The sequence below is a fragment of the Hyperolius riggenbachi genome, chromosome 12 (assembly GCF_040937935.1).
Source record: "Hyperolius riggenbachi isolate aHypRig1 chromosome 12, aHypRig1.pri, whole genome shotgun sequence".
In the NCBI taxonomy this organism is placed as follows: domain Eukaryota; kingdom Metazoa; phylum Chordata; class Amphibia; order Anura; family Hyperoliidae; genus Hyperolius; species Hyperolius riggenbachi.
Window position 1 is genome coordinate 179,979,590 of NC_090657.1, and position 20,639 is coordinate 180,000,228.

Consider the following 20,639-nt stretch of genomic DNA (forward strand, 5'->3'; position numbering starts at 1 on the left):
AAGCAAAACAAATTGACATTGTAATACAGCACTGCCATCTAGTGTTACAGTTGCAAACTGTCACACAGGTTATGTGATTGGTGTGTGGGTTTTTTCCTCATGTTTTGGGCTTTTCCCCATAAAGCCCATAGAAGCACCACTTTAAGGGCTGGAACCCACTAGAGTGCTTTTTTGATTGTTTAGGGGCGCTTTAAATCACTAGTAATTTCCCTAAACGCTCTGCCAATGGAAATAAATGTAACAAATTCCACAGTAGTTATTGCAATTAGCAAAATCACAATTGCAGAACATGAAGCATTTTGGGAGCGTTTGGCTTCAATGTAAAGAATTGAAATGCTGGCAAATAGGTGTCCAGTGAAAAATGGCGCCGGTTAAATAATGGCGCCCTCTTCTGCCCGATATTGGTTTAAAACTATATTTATTGTTTTAAAGGTTAAAATAGTGCAGACCTTTTTTGAAAGAAATTTATCGTTCTAAAACTTTTTTTTTTTTTTTTTTTGTCCTGCCTGAACGATATTTATCGTTTTAAGCCCTGTTTTGCTGCCCATTTGGAAAATGTCTGCCCGCAGACTTTAATGTTTAATAGCAAAGCCCCCTTAAACGCTAAAAACATCAAATTTGCAGGGAATGTTGAGAAAAAATGTGTGAACAAGAGGAAACATTTTTTTTTTCAAAAATATCTTATAGTTTTTGAGAAAATCTATTTTGAATATTCTTCTGACCGTGGGAAAATTAAACACCCGCCGACTTTAGCGGTTAATAGCAAAGCCCCTTTAAATGCCAGAAACACCAAATATGCAGGGAATGTTAAAAAGAACAGTGGGAACACAAGGAAAAAAAATTGTTCAAAAAGACCTTATAGTTTTTGAGAAAATCGATTTTAAATGTTCAAAGAGGAAAATGTATCCATTTAAATTGCTAATGACATTTCTGCGGAAACAATTCCCGCCGACTTTAGCAAAGTTCCCTTAAATCCTAGCAATACCAAATTTGCAGGATATGTTAAAAAGATACTGGGAAACAATATTAAAAAAAAAATTGGAATTTTTTTTTTTTTTTTTTTTTAAATAAAGTATTTGTGCCATGTTCTGAGTGTGGGAAATGCACATGGGTGCATTGGGTGCCAGCATGGGTGAGGGTGACAGCAGAGGCGTAGCTAGGGTTTTCAGCGCCCGGGGACAAAGACTATTAATGCGCCCCCCAAAGTCAAGGTTGCGGCGCGCATAGCGCGCCGCGCCAAAAAGGGGCGTGGTCACATAATAAATGTGGGTGTGGTTATGGGTGGAGCCAAATGTATATGGAGGTTAGCAGGCTCACGCTCACCCACCCTCCCTCAGTATGTACCTTCCAGCATGTTCCAAGACAAATTCAGCAATCATGAGCCCCCCCATCAAGACAAATTTGGCAATCATGAGACCCCCAACATAACCAACTCAGCAATCATGAGGCCCCCAACAAGACAAATTTAGCAATCATGAGGCCCCCAACAAGACAAATTTAGCAATCATGAGGCCCCCAACAAGACAAATTCAGCAATCATGAGGCCCCCAACAAGACAAATTCAGCAATCATGAGGCCCCCAACAAGACAAATTCAGCGATCTTGAGGCCCCCAACAAATCATGAGGCCCCCAACAAGACAAATTCAGTAACCATGAGGCCCCCAACAAGACAAATTCAGCAGTCATGAGTCACATAAATAGACAGCATTTCACATAAATAGGTAGAATGCCCCCTTAATATGGTAGACACCTCTCACCTGGCAGCAGTTCTCCAAAATACACTCAATCTGACGTGGTTCCCCAAAAATAGGTAGCCCCAGGTCTATAGTTGTCCCCAGAATAGGTGGCCAGCAGTATAGATGTCCCCAGAATAGGTGGCCAGCGGTATAGATGTCCCCAGAATAGGTGGCCAGCGGTATAGATGTCCCCAGAACAGGTAGCCAGGGGTAGAGATGTCCCCAGAACAGGTAGCCAGGGGTATATGTGCCCAGTATATGTAGGCAGGGATATGTGTGCCCAGTATATGTAGCCAGAGGTATGTGCCCAGTATATGTAGCCAGGGGTATATATGCCCAGTATATGTAGCCAGGAGAATATGTGCCCAGTATATATAGTCAGGCGTATATGTGCCCAGTCCATGTAGCCAGGGGTATATATGCCCAGTCCATGTAGCCAGGGGGTATGTATGCCCAGTATATGTAGCCAGGGGGTATATATGCCCAGTATATGTAGCCAGGGGGTATATATGCCCAGTATATGTAGCCAGGGGGTATATATGCCCAGTATATGTATCCAGGGGGTATATATGCCCAGTATATGTAGCCAGGGGGTATATATGCCCAGTATATGTAGCCAGGGGTATATATGCCCAGAGTAGGTAGCCAGGGGTATATATGCCCAGTATATGTAGCCAGGGGGTATATATGCCCAGTCCATGTAGCCAGGGGGTATATATGCCCAGTATATGTAGCCAGGGGTATATATGCCCAGTATATGTAGCCAGGGGGTATATATGCCCAGTCCATGTAGCCAGGGGGTATATATGCCCAGTATATGTAGCCAGGGGTATATATGCCCAGTATATGTAGCCAGGGGTATATATGCCCAGAGTAGGTAGCCAGGGGTATATATGCCCAGTATATGTAGCCAGGGGGTATATATGCCCAGTCCATGTAGCCAGGGGGTATATATGCCCAGTCCATGTAGCCAGGGGGTATATATGCCCAGTATATGTAGCCAGGGGTATATATGCCCAGTATATGTAGCCAGGGGGTATATATGCCCAGTCCATGTAGCCAGGGGGTATATATGCCCAGTCCATGTAGCCAGGGGGTATATATGCCCAGTATATGTAGCCAGGGGGTATATATGCCCAGTATATGTAGCCAGGGGGTATATATGCCCAGTATATGTAGCCAGGGGGTATATATGCCCAGTAGATGTAGCCAGGGGTATATATGCCCAGTAGATGTAGCCAGGGGTATATATGCCCAGTAGATGTAGCCAGGGGTATATATGCCCAGTAGATGTAGCCAGGGGGTATATATGCCCAGTAGATGTAGCCAGGGGGTATATATGCCCAGTAGATGTAGCCAGGGGGTATATATGCCCAGTATATGTAGCCAGGGGGTATATATGCCCAGTAGATGTAGTCAGGGGGTATATATGCCCAGTAGATGTAGCCAGGGGGTATATATGCCCAGTAGATGTAGCCAGGGGGTATATGTGCCCAGTAGATGTAGCCAGGGGGTATATGTGCCCAGTAGATGTAGCCAGGGGTATATGTGCCCAGTAGATGTAGCCAGGGGTATATGTGCCCAGTAGATGTAGCCAGGGGTATATGTGCCCAGTAGATGTAGCCAGGGGTATATGTGCCCAGTAGATGTAGCCAGGGGTATATGTGCCCAGTAGATGTAGCCAGGGGTATATGTGCCCAGTAGATGTAGCCAGGGGTATATGTGCCCAGTAGATGTAGCCAGGGGGTATATATGCCCAGTAGATGTAGCCAGGGGGTATATATGCCCAGAGTAGGTAGCCAGGTGTCCCCCTCCCTGCCTCCCCAGCAGGAGGGGAGCAGCGCAGAGAAGAGGGAGAGCTGCTCTCTCTCCCTCGCTGTCCCCTCCATTAATGTCCGGGTGCTGGCAGCGGCGGGCGGAACTTACCTCCGTCTCGTCACAGCGCGGATGGATCTGCCGCTACTCTGGTCTAGTCCAGACCAGAGCAGCGGCTGCGGGATCCGAACTTCCGGCCGGCGCTGGAGCGAGACGGAGGTGAGTCCCGCCCGCTGCGCCAGCACCCGGACAATAACAGAGGGGACAGCGATGGAGGGAGGGAGAGCCCTAAGGTGAGAGAAGGGGGGGAGATGGCCCCCTTCTCCACCGTCCGCATAGCTCTCCCTCTTCTCTTCTCTGCGCTGCTCCCCTCCGCAGAAAAAAAAAAAAATCAGCTCAGCTGGGCGCCCTTAGGGACCCGGCGCCCGGGGGCACTTGACCTACCCCGACCCCCCCCTAGCTCCGCGCCTGGGTGACAGGGAGGGCATCGGGAGCTAGCGGTAATGCATCTGTTAAGACGCACTCTCAGCTATACTAAGTATAGCTTGGAGCAAAAAGCATCTTTAAACTTTGGCTCCAAGGCTCCTCATTGGTTCCCCATCGACCAATGGGGATCCCCCTGATCCCCATTGGTCTGATAAGGAACCAATGGGGGCCATTGGAGCCACATTTTAAAGATGCTTTTTGCTCCAAGCTATACTAAGTAAAGCTCAGAGCAGTGCGGCGGGGGCGGCGTGTGTGGCGTCGGGGCGGCGGAGATCTTCAATTAACATGTAACAGATCGCAAAATGGAGGATACTGTCGTGGGACCTAATTGAAGTGGGATTTTTTTCTTAAAGGTACAGGTAAGTATTTCTGAAGATCGCAAGACAGAGGATACTGTCGTCGTGGGACATAACAGATTATAGCGCGGGACCTTTTCCGAGGATAATGGCGTGGGAATTTTTTCTTAAAGGTACAGGTAAGTATTTCTGGTTAATTTAGAACATTAAAGTGGACCCAAATTAAAAATACAAGATTTTCAAAAATAAAATCTATTTTCTAAATTATAATAAATAGCAGCCTTTTTTCAGCTGCATGATGACAAATATAAAATATTTTACATTTATTGGAGGAACCCCTCCCTTCCTTTCAAATTTTCTGGAAAACTGGTGGACCAGGAGGTGTCCGGCAATGGAGAAATTGCTAATGGCTGCCCCCAGTATAACCCTAGCTATGAAAGGAGGAGGGTGAAAAGCATGCACTGAAATGATAATAGGTTTGAAGGAGTGTTTGTTTATCTTTGTATGTGTCCGTGGTGCAACTAAATATTTTTAATTTTAAAAAAGTTTGGTTTGGGTCTGCTTTAAAGGACTTTTCTGCGTTTTTTATTTCATTTAACCCTTTATGGAAATGGGTAAGGGGTACTTTGCACCCCTATACTCATTTCTCCTGGGAGGGGGGGGGGGGGCAGGCATCTGGGTTCCCCTTCTTAAAGGGGACTCCCAGATGCCATCATGAACACCCCCCAGGGAGTCGTCGCCCCACCTCCCTCCTGGGGCACCGGAGGTGGGGAAGAGCCCTTTGTCCATGGATTGGACAAGGGCTCCGGGGGGAGGGGAAGGCTTGGCCGCCCCTCCCGCCAACCCCCCTCCCCTGAAGCCCCCTCCCCCCCCCCCCCCCCCCCCCATACCATGGACCATGCAGGCTGGTATAGCTCAGGGTGTGAAGCCCCAGTCAGCCGGGGCTCCACACTCTGGCTATCCCAGCCTGCATGGGGGACAAGGGGTTACAGAGGCTCGGGAGGGGGGACCCCTCCATTTTTTTTCCAAAAATTTCCCACAGTCAGAACATTACCCGAAAATTAAAAAAAAGTTTATTTTTTATTTTTATTATTTTTTAAATATCGTTTCCCAGTATCTTTTTAACATATCCTGCAAATTTGGTATTGCTAGGATTTAAGAGGACTTTGCTATTAACTGCTAAAGTCGGTGGGAATTGTTTCCGCAGAAATGTCATTAGCGATTTAAATAGATACATTTTCCTCTTTGAACATTTAAAATCGATTTTCTCAAAAACTATAAGGTCTTTTTGAACAATTTTTTTTCCTTCGTGTTCCCACTGTTCTTAACATCCCTACACATTTGGTGTTTCTGGCATTTAAAGGGGCTTTGCTATTAACCGCTAAAGTCGGCGGGCGTTTAATTTTCCCACGGCCAGAAGAAGAATATTCAAAATTGATTTTTCTCAAACTATAAGGTCTTTTTGAGAATTTTTTTTCCCTCTTGTTCACAATTTTCTTAACATTCCCTGCAAATTTGGTGTTTTCAGCTTTTAAGGGGGCTGTGCTATTAAACCTTAAAGTCAGCGGGCAGACATTTTCCAAAGGGCAGCAAAGCAGGGCTTAAAACGATAAATTATCGTTCAGGCAGGACCAAAAAAAAAAGTTTTAAAACTTTAAATTTTGTTCAAAAGGTCAGCGCCATTTTTTAACCTTTTAAAACGATAAATATCGTTTGTAAGTGAATGCTGCGCCATTTTTATCTAACGGTGCTGGGCGCCATTTTCACTGACCCAGGCAAATGGCTCATGAGTCGCTACACATAGTGATTTGTGTGTAAGTTGTAGTTTGATCTTTTTGATGTGATTATTAATAAATTGAGATTCCTTATGCAGTGGTGAAACCAGTCTGTGGTGTATCCTTTGGTGGCCACATAACCTTGTTGTACACGGCTCACTGCAGGCTGTATAAAGTTCTGAGATCTTAAAGAGAGCAACCCGAGTATTTGAAAGCTTACTTGTAACATTCTATTTGTGGATTGGAAGCTGCTGGCTGCTTGGGCATTTCCACGATGAATCGTTCATAAACTATCATTTTGTATCATTTGAGGACACCTTAAGTAAAAAAATTAAGTATGGCAGATAACAAAACAAATGTCCTGACCGAGTAGCTATCACTTTTTGGGTAGCAATTTAAAAAAAATAAAAAAAAAATAAAAACTTTAAAATCTGAATCTAGATCAAGACTTATGTACACACACCCCGAAAACCTCTCCTACCCAATTCATCCATCCTCCACCCTTCCGACAGACTTTAAACATTTTTAATATAATGCTAATGGTTTTGAGATGGTACAAATTTTATGTAGCTTAACCACTTCGCATCCAGACCTTGTTTTCCCCTTATTGACCAGAGCAGTTTTGACGCTTTAGCGGTGTCCCTGTTTAATCACCAATAACTTCATCTGTACTCGTGCTACTTAAATGATCTATATATCGTTTTTTTCTTTCATTGGGGGGTATTTGGTCCCAAATAAAATGTTCCTCTCTATGCATTTTAATGGGAAAAAGGGGGAAAAAAATAAAAAAATGCATTATTTCTCAATCTTGACCAATTTCTGTTTAAAAATAAAAAGTGCGATTGACATAAAAACTGTGTAACCAGTTAGTCGCCCCAGTATAGATATCCAGATGTGTCCCCAATATCAGCCCCCCCAGCATAGCTAGATGTGTCCCCTGTGTTTGCCACCCCCAGAATCGATTGACAGATGCACCCCAAGAATAGTGCCCCTCCTTATAGCCAGATGTGTCCCCGGGATCAGGATTACCCTATTATAGCCAGATGTACCCCCAAGATTAGTGCTGCCCCCATTATAGCCAAATGTGCCTCCAGTATTAAGTTATGGCCCCCCCCCCCCAGGTGCCCAGATGTGCAACATTTGTAAACCTCCCCTCCCCTTGGTTACTCAGATGTCCCCTGTGTATATGCACCCCCCCTTTACATATTTCCCTCCCCCCAATAATATATAGCCAGATGCAACCCCCCCCCCCATTAGGCAGCCCCCTCTATGCAGAAATAGTTTTAAAAAAAAATGCTCAAGCAGGCAGTCTCACTCACCTACCTCGGTCCTGCGACTGCCCTGAAGCCTGATCCTCCGATCACCACTCTGCAGTCAGCCGCATATTGCCGGTAACCCGGGTCCCGGCTTGATGACGTCATCAAGCCGGGACCCGGGTTTCCGGCAATATGCGGCTGACTTCAGAGCGGTGATCGGAGGATCAGACTTCACGACAGTCGCAGGACCGAGGTAGGTGAGTGTGGCTGCTTGCTTGTGCATTTTTTTTAACTGTTTGTGCGCCGAGGGGGACAGATAAAGGATCGCTGCAGTTCACTACTGCAGCGATCATTCATGGGAGGAGGGTGGACTAACTGGCCAAAAGGGAACATGTTCCCTTCCACCAATTAGTATTGCAGCTGACAGTGCCGGAGGGTGCGCTCTGAAGCGCACCCGACCGTGCACAGCAGGGCTGCAAGGAGGTCAGTATAATCTACGTCACTGTGGCTTGGAGGGTGCCACAGCTGACGTAGATATACTGTAGTGGAGGACAAAGTGGTTAAACTTGAGCCTAGTAAACACCTTCAATGATAATTGGCCAATTTTACCAACTCAATGTAGTATGAGAGCTTGCTTACACAATGGGCTCTATTCATAAAAAAGTTGTTGCGAGAAAACTCCTGGAGGGAAAATACCGCAGCGGTATTTCACACTTCTGGGTGGTCATTCAAAGAAATCTTGAAAGCTGCGATGCAAGTGCGGAGATCTCCCGCTGAAGGCTGGCGGTAAGCTGTCGGAAGACATGCGGAAACACTTCAGCCGGCAGAGTCCCTCCGTGCACTGCTCTCTCTGGGAGGTCTGTCCCATTCACTTGTATGTAATCCGCAAAATCAGAGGAAGCGGTATTTCCCGTCCACATACCGCTTCCTCTAATCTTTATGAATGGCCATTTTGTTACTTTTTTCTAGATTAATCTAGAAAAACACTGGAGAAGGCGGAAATTTCTCGCTCTGCTGGGGGATTGTAGATTTTCATGCGGGAACAGCTTTTATGAATGCCCACTTTGCTAAATGGACGAGAAAACCCGCTGTTTTGAGCGGAAAACTTGCGGTAAGGTTTTATGAATAGAGCCCAATGTGTTCATAGTATTCAAAATCTATTGGCCCTCATGCTACCTTAAGCAGGGACACACTTGTCTTTCAGTTTTCTGCACACCATGTGTGTTTGCATGGAATTTTTTTTTTTTTTTTTTTTTTTTACAGCTGATGTAATTGATAGACAAAACACACACACAATGGCCTCGATTCATAAAGCATTACTGACGGCGTTATCGCCCAAGCGGTATGTTGATAGTGGATTCATAAAATTTAACACGTTTTACCGCATGCGGTAATGAAACCGTATTTGTGTGGGTAAACTGAAGTGTATTCATGGGGGGATAAAAGCGGGGGGGGGAGAGGGGGGTTGGAGTTAGGAAGCGATAAATAACATGTTATCGCCAACAAAGACCTGGTGAGTTTGCTCTACCCAGTAGCAAATGAAGCCCTTTGAACTTAATGTTATGGAATTTTTAAGGATACAGAGGAGGAAGGGTGGTTGTAATATCACCCAGGTTTTTACAAATCGCACAGTTAACTTACCTGAATTTATATATATTTACCTCTAGCAGTAATTTCCCACCCTTCTCTGAACTACCGCACTCACTTTTTATGAGTGCGGTAGTTCCCCCCCCCCCCCCCTTCTGCGCATGGAGAAACTCATTCAAGTGTGAACTAGCCCATTGATTAACATGTGTTCTCAGTTTTAAATCGGTTTCTCTGTGCAGAAAATTGTGCCCAAAAATAGACAAGTGTCCCATGCCTTAATGTTTTAAAATTGGTCAGTGATAGGCCAATCTAAAATGAATGTGTGTACCCGGCTGTACAGTATGGTGCCTCCCTTATGCCGGGAATACACGGGTCGAACGGCGGCTCGATTAGCCGGCGGATCGACCCCCGCTCGTCCGCGCGGATTGATTACCGCTCACCCCCGCCGCCGATTTCTTATCAGCGCTTGATTCCCTGCCATTGTCCGCAGGCGGGAATCGAGCAGGCCGGGTCGAGCGGCTTCATCGGGCCAGCTAAATATTATTAGCTGGCCGGATCAGCCGGTCAATACACGGTACAGAAACGTACCGTGTATCCCCAGCATTACTCCTTAATGCTGTCCATTGTGATAAATATATTGCCCCCTGGTGGACAGACTCTGGTCTTTAGGATGAACACAGGCAAAAATGTTGGTCTCCCTTTTATCTTTAGTTGTGGCCCCAACCAGGGCTTCCTGTCTAGGCACTGCATAATTTTTTTTAATTTTTTTTTATCTCATTATATCATCCTTGTCTTCTAGGTACCCTGAAGCAAAATCAGTCAGAGGAAAAGGTAATTGTAGCAATTTTTACTAGATATGGCAAGAATAACTGCAGGGTTTACATCAGAGCCTAACTTGGTGTTAAAGCAAACCTGAAGTGACCTATGAGGAAAAACAAAATACAACTTAGGTTGCCTAAGAGGGAAGGCTCTGGATCCCATAGAGCGGTCCTGGACCTCCGTCTCCTCGTTCAACTGCAGCACCCCTCATTCAAAATTTGTGCGCCTCAGAAGGCTTTGGAAGCATTTGCTACTCTGAATACCTCAGAGACGCATCTGTACTGCACATGCTTGAGCCCGCTGTGTGTGTACAGTATGGATCCGCTCATCTTCAAAAGTACTGGGGGGGGGGGGGGGTTGTGGGGAGGGCGCGCATGAGTAGTTGTGAAGGCTAGGGCCAATGACTTATTTGACATGCTGGCCAGCAGTGGAATAAGGGGAGTAAGGACCAGGAAGGCGTAGTGGGTTCCAGAACTTTCCCTCTTCTCAGGTAGTATTAGGCCAGAAACCCACTGGGTTTTCTGAGCGCTTTGTGATTTGAAAAGATCTTGCTAATGTAATGCTATGGGTGTGATCCCACTTGAGCGATGTGATTTTATACAAATCCCCCATAGCATTGCATTAGCAAGAGCTTTTTCAAATCACTAGCACTTAGAAAAGGCTGGTAGTGGGTTTGAGCCTTTTAGGGTTTTTGTTTGTTTTTTTTCTTCAGATTCACTTTAAAGAATAACTTAGCTAAATCAGGATCAGAATCACTTTATTTTCGCCAAACACTGGGTTTTGCCCAGAATTGGTCTTGGCACAAAAACGGGGCTTAAAAACAGGAAAGGGCAGACAGTAGAGATCACAAGGATAAACAGGGTAGCCTACATCAAGCACAAGCAATACAGTAATTACATATGAAAAACCATTCCACAAGGAGATGTGGGGTTTCAGCAGTGCAGACATGCTTAAAAGGACGATTCCGGCTAGTAGTGGGAGATCGGTCTAAGGATCTAAGTAAATGTAACTTGATAACTCTGCTTATTTTACATGTACTTCAGAAATTTAATCAGTGACTAAAAAAAAATAAAAAATCCCCTGGGGAGTACTTACCTCAGGAGGGGGAAGCCTCTGTATTCTAATGAGGCTTACCTCGTCCTCCTAAGTCTCAGGGATCCAGCGCTGGCAGCCCCTGAACGGCAATGTAAATATTTACAGTGCTGTCCATAATTTATACCCCTGGCAACATTTGACTGTTACTTTTATTTAAGGAGCAAGTAACTTTTTGATGGGAAGTGACATGGGTATCTCCCAAAAGATAATACGATGATGTAAAAGAGGCATTATTGTGGGGAGAAAAGAATTTCTCAGCTTTTATTTACATTTAGAACAAAAGGTGTCCTGTCCAAAATTATTCATACCCTTCTCAATCATTAATAGAAAAGCCTTTATTGGCTTTTACAGCAATCAAATGCTTCATTTAATTGCAGACCAGCTTTTTACATGTCTCCTCAGGTAATTTTGCCTATTCATCTTTGGCAATGAGCTTCAAATCTTTCAGGTTGGAGGATCTTCTTGCCATCACCCTGATCTGTAGCTACCTCCACAGCTTCTCAATTGGATTCAAGTCAGGACTCTGGCTGGGCCACTCCAAAACGCTAATGTTGTTGTCTGCTTACCATTTTGTCACGGACGGTTGCGGGGCCGCAGGCGCGTCCTGGAACCGCACGTGAAGAAAAGAACGATCGCACTCGATTCCCTGCATCGATTGCGCTTCAGATCAATAGAACCAAGATTTGATGTGTAGTATCCCTCTGCCTAGGAACAGCTGGGGGAGCTGTCTTAGCTGAGTGGAAGCCTGGGGGGGGGGGGGGGAGGTGTTAATTAGCTTGAACATCTTCCCTGTGGAAGGCACAATTTCCCTTTCTGGTCTGGGAACCAGGTGACACCTAGCTGATCTCATTTAGATGTTAATTAACCAAAGGGTGATCAGGATGCCTAGGTGCAGCCAGGCAGGCTACGAATCTCCGGGAGGTCTTGACACCTTGCTCACTGGTAAAGATCAAAGGGAAGTCAGCTGTAAGCAGCTAGAACACATCCTGAATAAACCTGAGTCTCATAGCATAATCCATAACTTCCCAGATCTGTCATATTTCTGGGGTTCCTGAGATGGCAGCTTCGCCAAACGTGGGGGAAGTGTAGCATGAGCCCCGGTGCTGGTTCTGAGGAAGTTTCAGAACATTGAGGTAAGGACTGCCAGTTAGGCAGTTTGAAAGTGCCCTGATGATACCACAGGGGTCCCACCCCTCATGTCTGGTATCAGGGCGCTGGGTAAATCGAGACAGACCTGAAAATGTTAATAAATCTGCCCTGACCTGTACGGTTCTGTGAGATAGAGTCCATATATGGGTAGATATGATTTCTAGTCCCCAGGACAAGGGGAGGGCTCATCTCATCTTCTAAGGGGGTGTGTGGCTCCCCGCCCTCACTCCCTCCTACTGAATCAGGGGCATAAGAATGGCAGAGGAGCCAAACTCAGTGTCCTCCACCCTGAAAACATCTTGAACTCATCGGTGCCAGCTTGAGGATATGCTGGCATCCACCTGGTCTGAACTCTGAACCTTGATTGAAACCCAGAACTCTGATTTTTCCCACAAAAAGGACATCTTTCCAAGAACTAAGTATTTTTCTCCCTTTTATTTTTTATACTGGCTATTACTGTCTTAATAATTGTGATTTTAATAATTGTCTGTATATATTATTTATATTGCGTGAATAAACGACTTTCTCCAAGTCATTCACTGTCCGCTACCCTGCTTATCAGCACACACAGAACTGATCCCGGGTCTCTGAAGATACGCTACTGTTTGTTTGTTGTTGGCTAGACAGAATATCGTGTGTTTAACCGTTTTATTCGCAGGACTAGTCAGTTAGTGGGCTCCACGGTCCCATGGTAACCGCGGTGGTGGCAGTTTACTCTGAACCAGTGGGTGAAGTTGTAATCACCCGTGTCTCACAGGCTCCCTTCTGAGTTGTCTGCGGCTAATTCTTAACGGTTCCTGCGCATTGACTGCGACCAGAGTTCGCACGATCTGTGCGCTGGCACCGTTTAGAAGGCTAAGTGCGGTCAGCCACTAGGGCTCCTGTGACACATTTCTTCACCACTTTTGCCGTGTTTGGGGTCATTGTCATGCTAAAATGTCCACTGGTGCCTAAGGCCAAGTTTCTTTGCAGACTGCCTGATGTTGTTGTTGAGAATCCATATGTATTGCTCTTTTTTTCATGATGCTGTTTACTGTGATTAGGTTCCCTGGTCCATTGGCTGAAAAACACCCCCAAAGCATTAGGTTCCCATCAACATGTTTGACAGTGGGGATGGTGTTCTTTGGGTTGGAGGCTTCTCCTTTTGGCAAATGAAGGAAACCTCATTGTGACCCAAACAATTGTGACCATAACACAGAAGACCAGAAGTCTTCCTTTTTTTTTTTTTTTTTTTTTTTTTTTTCCCCAAATAAGCATTTGCAAAGGCCAAGCAAGCTTTTGTGTGCCTTAGCTGAAGAAGTGGCATCCTCCTTGGTCTGCATCCGTGGAACCCAACAGTGTGCAGTGTCCTTTGGATGTCTGCCTTGAGAAATTGCCACCAGCAGAGCCTAGATTCACCAGGATGGCCTTTGGGGTGATCCTTGGATTCTTTTTCACTTCTTTCACTATCCTCCTGGCCAGCACAGGTGTCACTTTTGGCTTCCAACCACTTCCTCTGAGATTTTTCACAGTGCAGAACATCTTGTATTTTTTTAATAATGCTTTGCACTGTAGCCACTGGAACTTGAAAACATTTAGAAATGGGCTTGTAGCACTTTCTTGACTTGTGAGCAGCCACAATGCGCAGCCGCAGGTCCTCACTGGGCTCTTATGTCTTAGCCATGATTGTCCACAAACCAACTGCAGAGAGCTGCGTTCTTTTACCTGTTGAGTTGATTAAAACAGCTGTTCCCAGGGGCGTAGCAATAGGGGGTGTAGAGGTTGCGATCGCATAAGGGGCCCTTCCTCAATTGCATTATTAGCTCTCTATTGGTCCTGTGCAGGTAATAATCACTTCTATAGATGCTTAGAATAGTGATAATCCTTAACACTGTTCCCATCCCCTTCTTGCACCTCTGACACTGTAGCAGGGCTTGGCAGGTTTTATTGCACCGTGTCAATTATGTATAGAGTGCTTGGGGGGCCCCATGTAAAACTTGCATCGGGGCCCACAGCTCCTTATGGATGTAGCAAAATACTGCAAGGCATGTACCGTCTGTTGGGAGCTGGGAAGGTCCAGGGATTTCCACGGGGTTCCCTTACGTCCACAGCCACTTGGCAGAAAGCCTGTGTGGATTGGCTGTTGACCTACCTGACCCACTGCCCGTTGTAAGCAGTCCTGGCAGATGCCACATCTGAATGCGGTGGCGCCAACGCCCTGTCCAGAAAGGTCTGGTGGCTGGATGGTGTAATGGTTAAGGGCTCTGCTTCTGACACAGGAGACCAGGGTTTGAATCTTTGCTCTGCCTATTCAGTAAGCCAGCACCTATTCAGTAGGAGACCTTTGGCCTATAGAGCGCGCACTAGTGGCGGCTGCTCTGGCGCTTTGAGTCCCCAGGAGAAAAGCGCGATATGTTTGTCTTTGTCTAGCTTTGTAGCTACGCCACTGGCTGTTCCCAGTTTATCAGGGTAGTTAGAATGCTTTAGAGCAGCTTGGGCTATTTGAAATGGTATAGAACTTTGGCTTTTCCCACAGACTGACTATTTTGTGAAGGGTATGCAAATTCGGACCAATTTTTTTTTTTTTTTTTTTTTTTCCCCTCTATAATAATGCCTCTTGCACATCGTCTTATCTTTTGGGAGACCCCTATGTCATTACACATCAAAAAATTTACTTGCTGGCTGAATAAAACTAACTTTGGCAAAATTTGCCAGTGGGTATGAATAATTATGGGCAGCACTGTACATTACCGGCTCCGGCGCAGTAGCGACTTTCGGCCCCTGATTAGGCTCTGCTATTTCTGCCGGAACTCGTTGGAAAGCTGCTGGAGCCGGTAAGGTAAATGGCTTCCGCTGTTTCTGCTAATGTTGGATCCCGGAGGCTGGGGAAGATTCATTGGAATTGAGAGGTTCCCATACCTTGACACCCCCTAACACCCCCCCCCCCCTCCTAGCAGGATCAATCAGGAGCAGCTTGGATACAGATAATGATTGAGTACAGCCGACATTGCAATGAAAGGGAAAGTGAAGCATTTACCCAGCAGGGCATAGGGCTGTGCTCATACCTGACTCTGTTATGTTCCCCAGAGCTGCTCCATCCAAACAACTGTAGCAGGGAAAGAAAGGGGGCAGTGCTGTGAGCTGCAGCATACCTCCCAACTTTTTGAGATGAGAAAGAGGGACACTTTAGCCATGCCCCTGCCACACCCCTGATCACGCCCCCATCACACACCTAGTCTTGCATGTCATAAAGATTTCATAAGAAAAATGTTTTATAATTAAAACCACTCTGGTCCTTTCTGTTCTATTTTTTTTGAGTAAGACACATTTTTAGTAGAGAAAAATGTATCTCTATCGACAGTCCTGAAAGAGGGACAAATGAGGAGGAAAGAGGGACTGTCCCTCTGAAAGGGACAGCTGGGAGCTATGCCTGCAGATATTCTGGTGTCTCAACTAGAGATGTAGCGAACGGTTCCCGGCAAACTTCGTCGGTTCGCGTTCGCCTGCACCAAGCGAACTTTTGTGGAAGTTCGATTCGCCCCATGATACACTATGAGGGTCAAATTTGACCCTCTGCATCAGTCAGCAGGCACATTGTAGCCATTCAGGCTACACTAAGCCCTGGAGTTCTTCCCCCCCCCCCCCCCCCCCCTCCCCCTCTGGCGGCCATTAGTCATGCGTCTGCTTGGTATTAGACAGACTAGGGCGAGCTGCTGCAGATTGTTCTCCTAGGGACAGATTAGTTAGGTTCTTGGCTGCTTAGCTTGCTCCTGGCTAATTATTATTGCTTTTATAGCACCCCTCAACAGCTCTTTTCAGAGCTAATCCTGTTTTTTTTTTTTTTTTTTACCCCCAGTGTGTCAAACTGACACTTTTGTTGCATGCACAGCCTTGCTAATTCATAGTGTGTGTGCCATTGCCAGCAGCCCAGCACATTCAGTGACTACGTGTGTGTGACAGGGAGCTGCACATTGTACTACCCACCCAGTACTGTTGTGTTTAGTTAACCCACCTCATCACTGCATATACCTAGCTTTGTGTTGAGTGAACCCACCTCACTGCATATAACTACCTTTACTGTTCAGTGAACCCACCTCATTGCATATAGCCACCTGTTGTATTGAGTGAACCCAGCTCACTGCATATTCCTATCTTCCCCCGAGATGGGAAAAAATGGATAAACCAGGTAGAGGCAGACCCAGAGGAAGGCTACCAGGCACCGGCAGGTCTGTGCGAGGTGGTGTTGCTGTGATTTTTGTGCGGACCTGGCCCAAAATACAGTGCTCAGAAGAAGGCACGTGCTATCACTTCCCAAAATTGTGAGGACGTGCTTGAGTATTTAACACAGAACCCCTCATCTCCTGCTGCCAGTGCCACCAGCGCTAGTACAAGCACCACATCCGCTGCATTTGACACTTCGCAGGAGTTATTTGGTGGTGGTGAAATCACTGATTCACAGCCACTACTGCAACAACAAGAAGGCGCAGGTACACCACCCCAAACGTCTGAGTTAGGTGGCGATAGTATGGACGTAACATGTGAGGAGGGGGATGATGAACCACCTGAAGTTGGTGCAGTTGAGGTGTCTGAGGAAAGCGAAGCTGGGCAGGAGGATTATGATAAGTATACGGATGCCACGTATGTTCCCAGTAGAGGAGATGACCAGGGGGACAGTTCAGAGAGGGAGTCAGAGAGGAGTAGGAGGAGATGACTCCATGATAGAAGCAGAGGGAGCTCGTCCTCAGAAACAGCTGGGGGCAGTGTCCGGCGCCATGTATCGCCAGCTATGGACGGCCAGCCAAAATGCCCTTCAACGTCAGCTGCTGATGCCACCGTAGCGCCATCACCCCAGGGTGGCTCAGCGGTTTGGAAATTTTTTTAACGTGTGTCTCAGATCGGAGCAAAGCCATGTGTTGTCTGCCAGCAAAAATTGAGACTTGGAAAGGCCAGCTCACACGTAAGGACAAGTGCCTAACGAAGGCACCTGGAGAAAAGGCACAAACAGCTATGGCAAGAACACCTGAGGAAAAGCAGCACCCAAAAGACAAGCCACCCTCCTTCTCCTCTTAATCCTTCAGGTGCATCGTCTTCATCCCCTTTCTCCCTTGCACCTTCACAGCCACCCTCCTCCACACTGCCTCTTCCCTTGAGCGGTTCCTTCTCCTCTGCCCACAACAGTACCCAGCTGTCCGAAAAGGAAGTATTTGAGCGTAAGAAGTAAATGTCTGCCAGTCACCCTCTTGCCCGGCGTCTGACAGCTGGCGTGGCGGAACTATTAGCTCACCAGCTATTACCATACAAGCTGGTGGAGTCAGAGACTTTCCGTAAGTTTGTGGCCATTAGTACACCGCAGTGGAAGATACCAGGCCGCAATTATTTTTCACAAAAGGCCATACCCAAACTGTACCGTGCAGTTGAGGCAAGTGGTGTCATCTATTGCGAAGGGCGTTGGGTCAAGGGTCCACCTGACCACGGATGCCTGGTCTGCCAAGCACGGGCAGGGCCGCTACATTATGTACACAGCCCATTGGGTCGACCTGGTGACCGATGGCAGCAAGCGGGGAGTACGTGGCTGCGCAGCGGACCGACTTGTCACACCTCCACGGCTTGCAGGCAGGCCTCCAGCCACCTCCTCTCCGCCTGCTACCACCTCTTCACTGTCGTCGTCCTCCTTGGCTGGTGCCGCGATCTCCTCTCCAGCTACACAGCCCCTGCACCCCAGTGCCTATGCTGCATGCCAGGTACGACGGTGTCACGCAGTGTTAGACATGTCTTGCCTCAAAGCGGAGAGTCACACTGGAGCAGCTCTCCTGGCTGCTCTTAACAAACAGGTGGAGCAATGGCTGACCCCGTACAAGCTTGAGATCGGCAACGTGGTGTGTGACAACGGCAGCAATCTCATTTCCGCATTGAATTTGGGAAAGCTGCCACATGTACCCTGCATGGCACATGTGCTGAATCTGGTCGTGCAAAGATTTGTGTCCAAGTACCTAGGCTTAGAGGCTGTCCTGAAGAAGGCCAGAAAGTTGTGTGGGCATTTCAGGCGCTCTTACAAGGCCATGGCACGCTTTGCGGACATTCAGCGTAGAAACAACTTGCCGGTGAGACGCCTGATTTGCGATAGCCCAACTCGCTGGAATTCCACCCTGCTGATATTCTCTCGCCAGCTAGACCAGGAGAAAGCAGTCACCCAGTACCTGTATAATTACAGTACAAGGACACAATCTGGGAAGATGGGGATGTTGTGGCCCAACAACTGGACACTGATGCGAAATGCATGCAGGGTCATGGAGCCCTTTGAGGAGGTGACTAAACTGGTGAGTCGCGCTGAGGGCACCATCAGTGACTTGATCCCCCTACGCTTACTTCCTGGAGCGTGCCGTGCGTAGTGGTGGATACAGCTGTGGAGGAGTGTGAACCAGAACAGTTATGGCAGCAGGAGTCGTGGGAGCGATTTACATCCGAACCCGATGTTTCCACAACACCTGCGGCAGCACAGAGGGGGGAGGAGGAAGAAGAGGAGTCGTGTGGGGAAGGAGAGGAGTCAGATGATGAGGAAGGTGTTTCTGTGGAGGAGGAAGAGGCGGCGGAAAAACAACCGCAGCAGCCGCCACAGAGGGCTTCTGCTGCTCCACGTTCCCGTGGTATTGTTCGTGGCTGGGGGGAGGAAGAGTTGCGTCCCGTCACTGAGGAAGAGCAAGAGGAGATGGAGAGTACGACTGCATCCAGCTTTGTGCAGATGGCCTCTTTCATGTTGTCCAGCCTGTTGAGTGACCCCCGTATCAAAAAACTCAAGGGGAATGACCTGTACTGGGTGGCCACGCTACTAGACCCTCGGTAACAGGTTCGCCACTTTGTGCCTGTACCAACTCAACAGAAGGCGGAAAGGATGCAGCACTTGCAGAACAAGCTGTCGATGATGCTTTACAATGCGTTTAAGGGTGATGTGGCTGTACAACGTAATCAAGGTACCACTGGCAGTAACTCTCCTCCTCCCAAGTCCACGCAGGCAAGGACAGGACACTCCAGCGATCTCAGGGTGATGTCGGACAAGCGGACATTCTTTAGTCCAACTCCTCACCATAGTCCTTCTGGATCCACCCTCCACCAACGCCTGGACCGGCAGGTAGCAGACTACCTGGCCTTGAGTGTGGGTGTAGACACTGCGAGCAGCGACGATGAACCCTTGGACTACTGGTTGTGCAGGCTTGACCTGTGGCCAGAGCTGTCCCAATTTGCCATCCAACTTCTCTTGCCCTGCCGCAAGCGTCCTGTCAAAAAGGACCTTCAGTGCAGCTGGAGGCATTGTCACTGAGAAGAGAAGTCGCCTAAGTCATGACAGTGTTCAGTACCTGACCTTTATCAAAATGAATGAGGAATGGATCATGGAGGGCTACTGCACGACCGAAGACTAAGTCAGTCCCCACACACAGCATCTCTGCCTGCAGGCCACTTGCCTTCTCCACCACCACCAGGGTCCAGGACTCAAGGCGGATTCCTGAATTTTTAAGGCCGCTGGTAGCAGCGGCCGCTAATTTTTCTGGTGCGTGTACATGCCTGTACATGCCTGCCTCATTTTTCTGGCTGCACTGCGGGCGGCTGCAACACAAAAAACAAAAGGCATATACATGTGTCCATCCCCCTTCGTGATCATTACCTTGCTACGGTGAAGGGGCTTGCTTATCACAATGAAGCAATGACCGCCGGCTATTTGAGTGTCTCGGGTGGAGGTGGGACACAAAAGATAAGGTCGTTGCTTCATTGTGGTCAGACCAAATTTGATCAGCTGGAAAGTCACTGCTCTATCATTGGGCTACCACAGCCCGGCGACCATATGGGCTTGAAAAGCGCCACTGCCTACAGTCTCGCCACGGTGCGCACCAGTCCAGCACGGCCGTCACTACGCAAACAGCTGTTTGCGGTGCGTTACACAGTGAGTTTGTAATTTCTTCCCTTTAAAACGCTGCTTTGCATCACATCCAGATTTTTCACCGGGACTTTAAGCATGTATCCCACTCCGCCATGCCCCCCTCCAGGTGTTAGACCCCTTGAAACATCTTTTCCATCACTTTTGTGGCCAGCATAATTTTTTTCTATTTTTCAAAGTTCGCATCCCCATTGAAGTCTATTGCGGTTTGCAAACTTTTCCGCAAACCGAACCTTCCGTGAAGGGTAACTGTGGCACGCAGACACGCACACTCCTACAAGTGGGGGCAGCAGCAGGATGCTGCAGTAAAGGAAGGGTCCAATGACTTAGTTAGGACCACCAAAACTGTCTCCTTGTAAAATTTGTGTTATTCAGCTGGTATTCAATTTTGCCACAATTTTAATGCAAGTCAATGGAGTTTTTTTTTTTTTTTTTTTTTTTTTTTTAGTTTTTTTTTTTATAAAGACCTGCAAAACACTATTTAGTTTTATCAGGGCCCTAAGAAATCCAGCCAGCTGCCAGCCAAACGTGGGAACTCGCCGGGGCTCGGCACTGAGATACTGTTAGTGCACTCCTAAATGTTTTTTCTTCAAGAGTGAAATGAGTCTTGGGTCTTAAACAACCACCTCAGTTCATAACTAGACCTCACAATGTGTGTTTTTTTTTTTGTTTTTTTTTATATGTAAATACAACAGTTAACTTGACTGCTACCGTAGAG

The 20,639-nt window shown here is 47.2% G+C and overlaps 1 protein-coding gene across 1 annotated transcript in view; it reads left to right on the top strand.

The window, feature by feature from the left end:
• The window catches only part of LOC137541016 (protein spire homolog 1-like), a 75,728-nt gene that overhangs the window by 4,261 nt on the left and 50,828 nt on the right, over positions 1-20,639 (top strand). Inside the window, exon 2 of the mRNA XM_068262166.1 lies at positions 9,752-9,783. Coding sequence (XP_068118267.1) covers positions 9,752-9,783 — 32 coding nt within the window. The remainder of the gene's footprint in view (positions 1-9,751; positions 9,784-20,639) is intronic.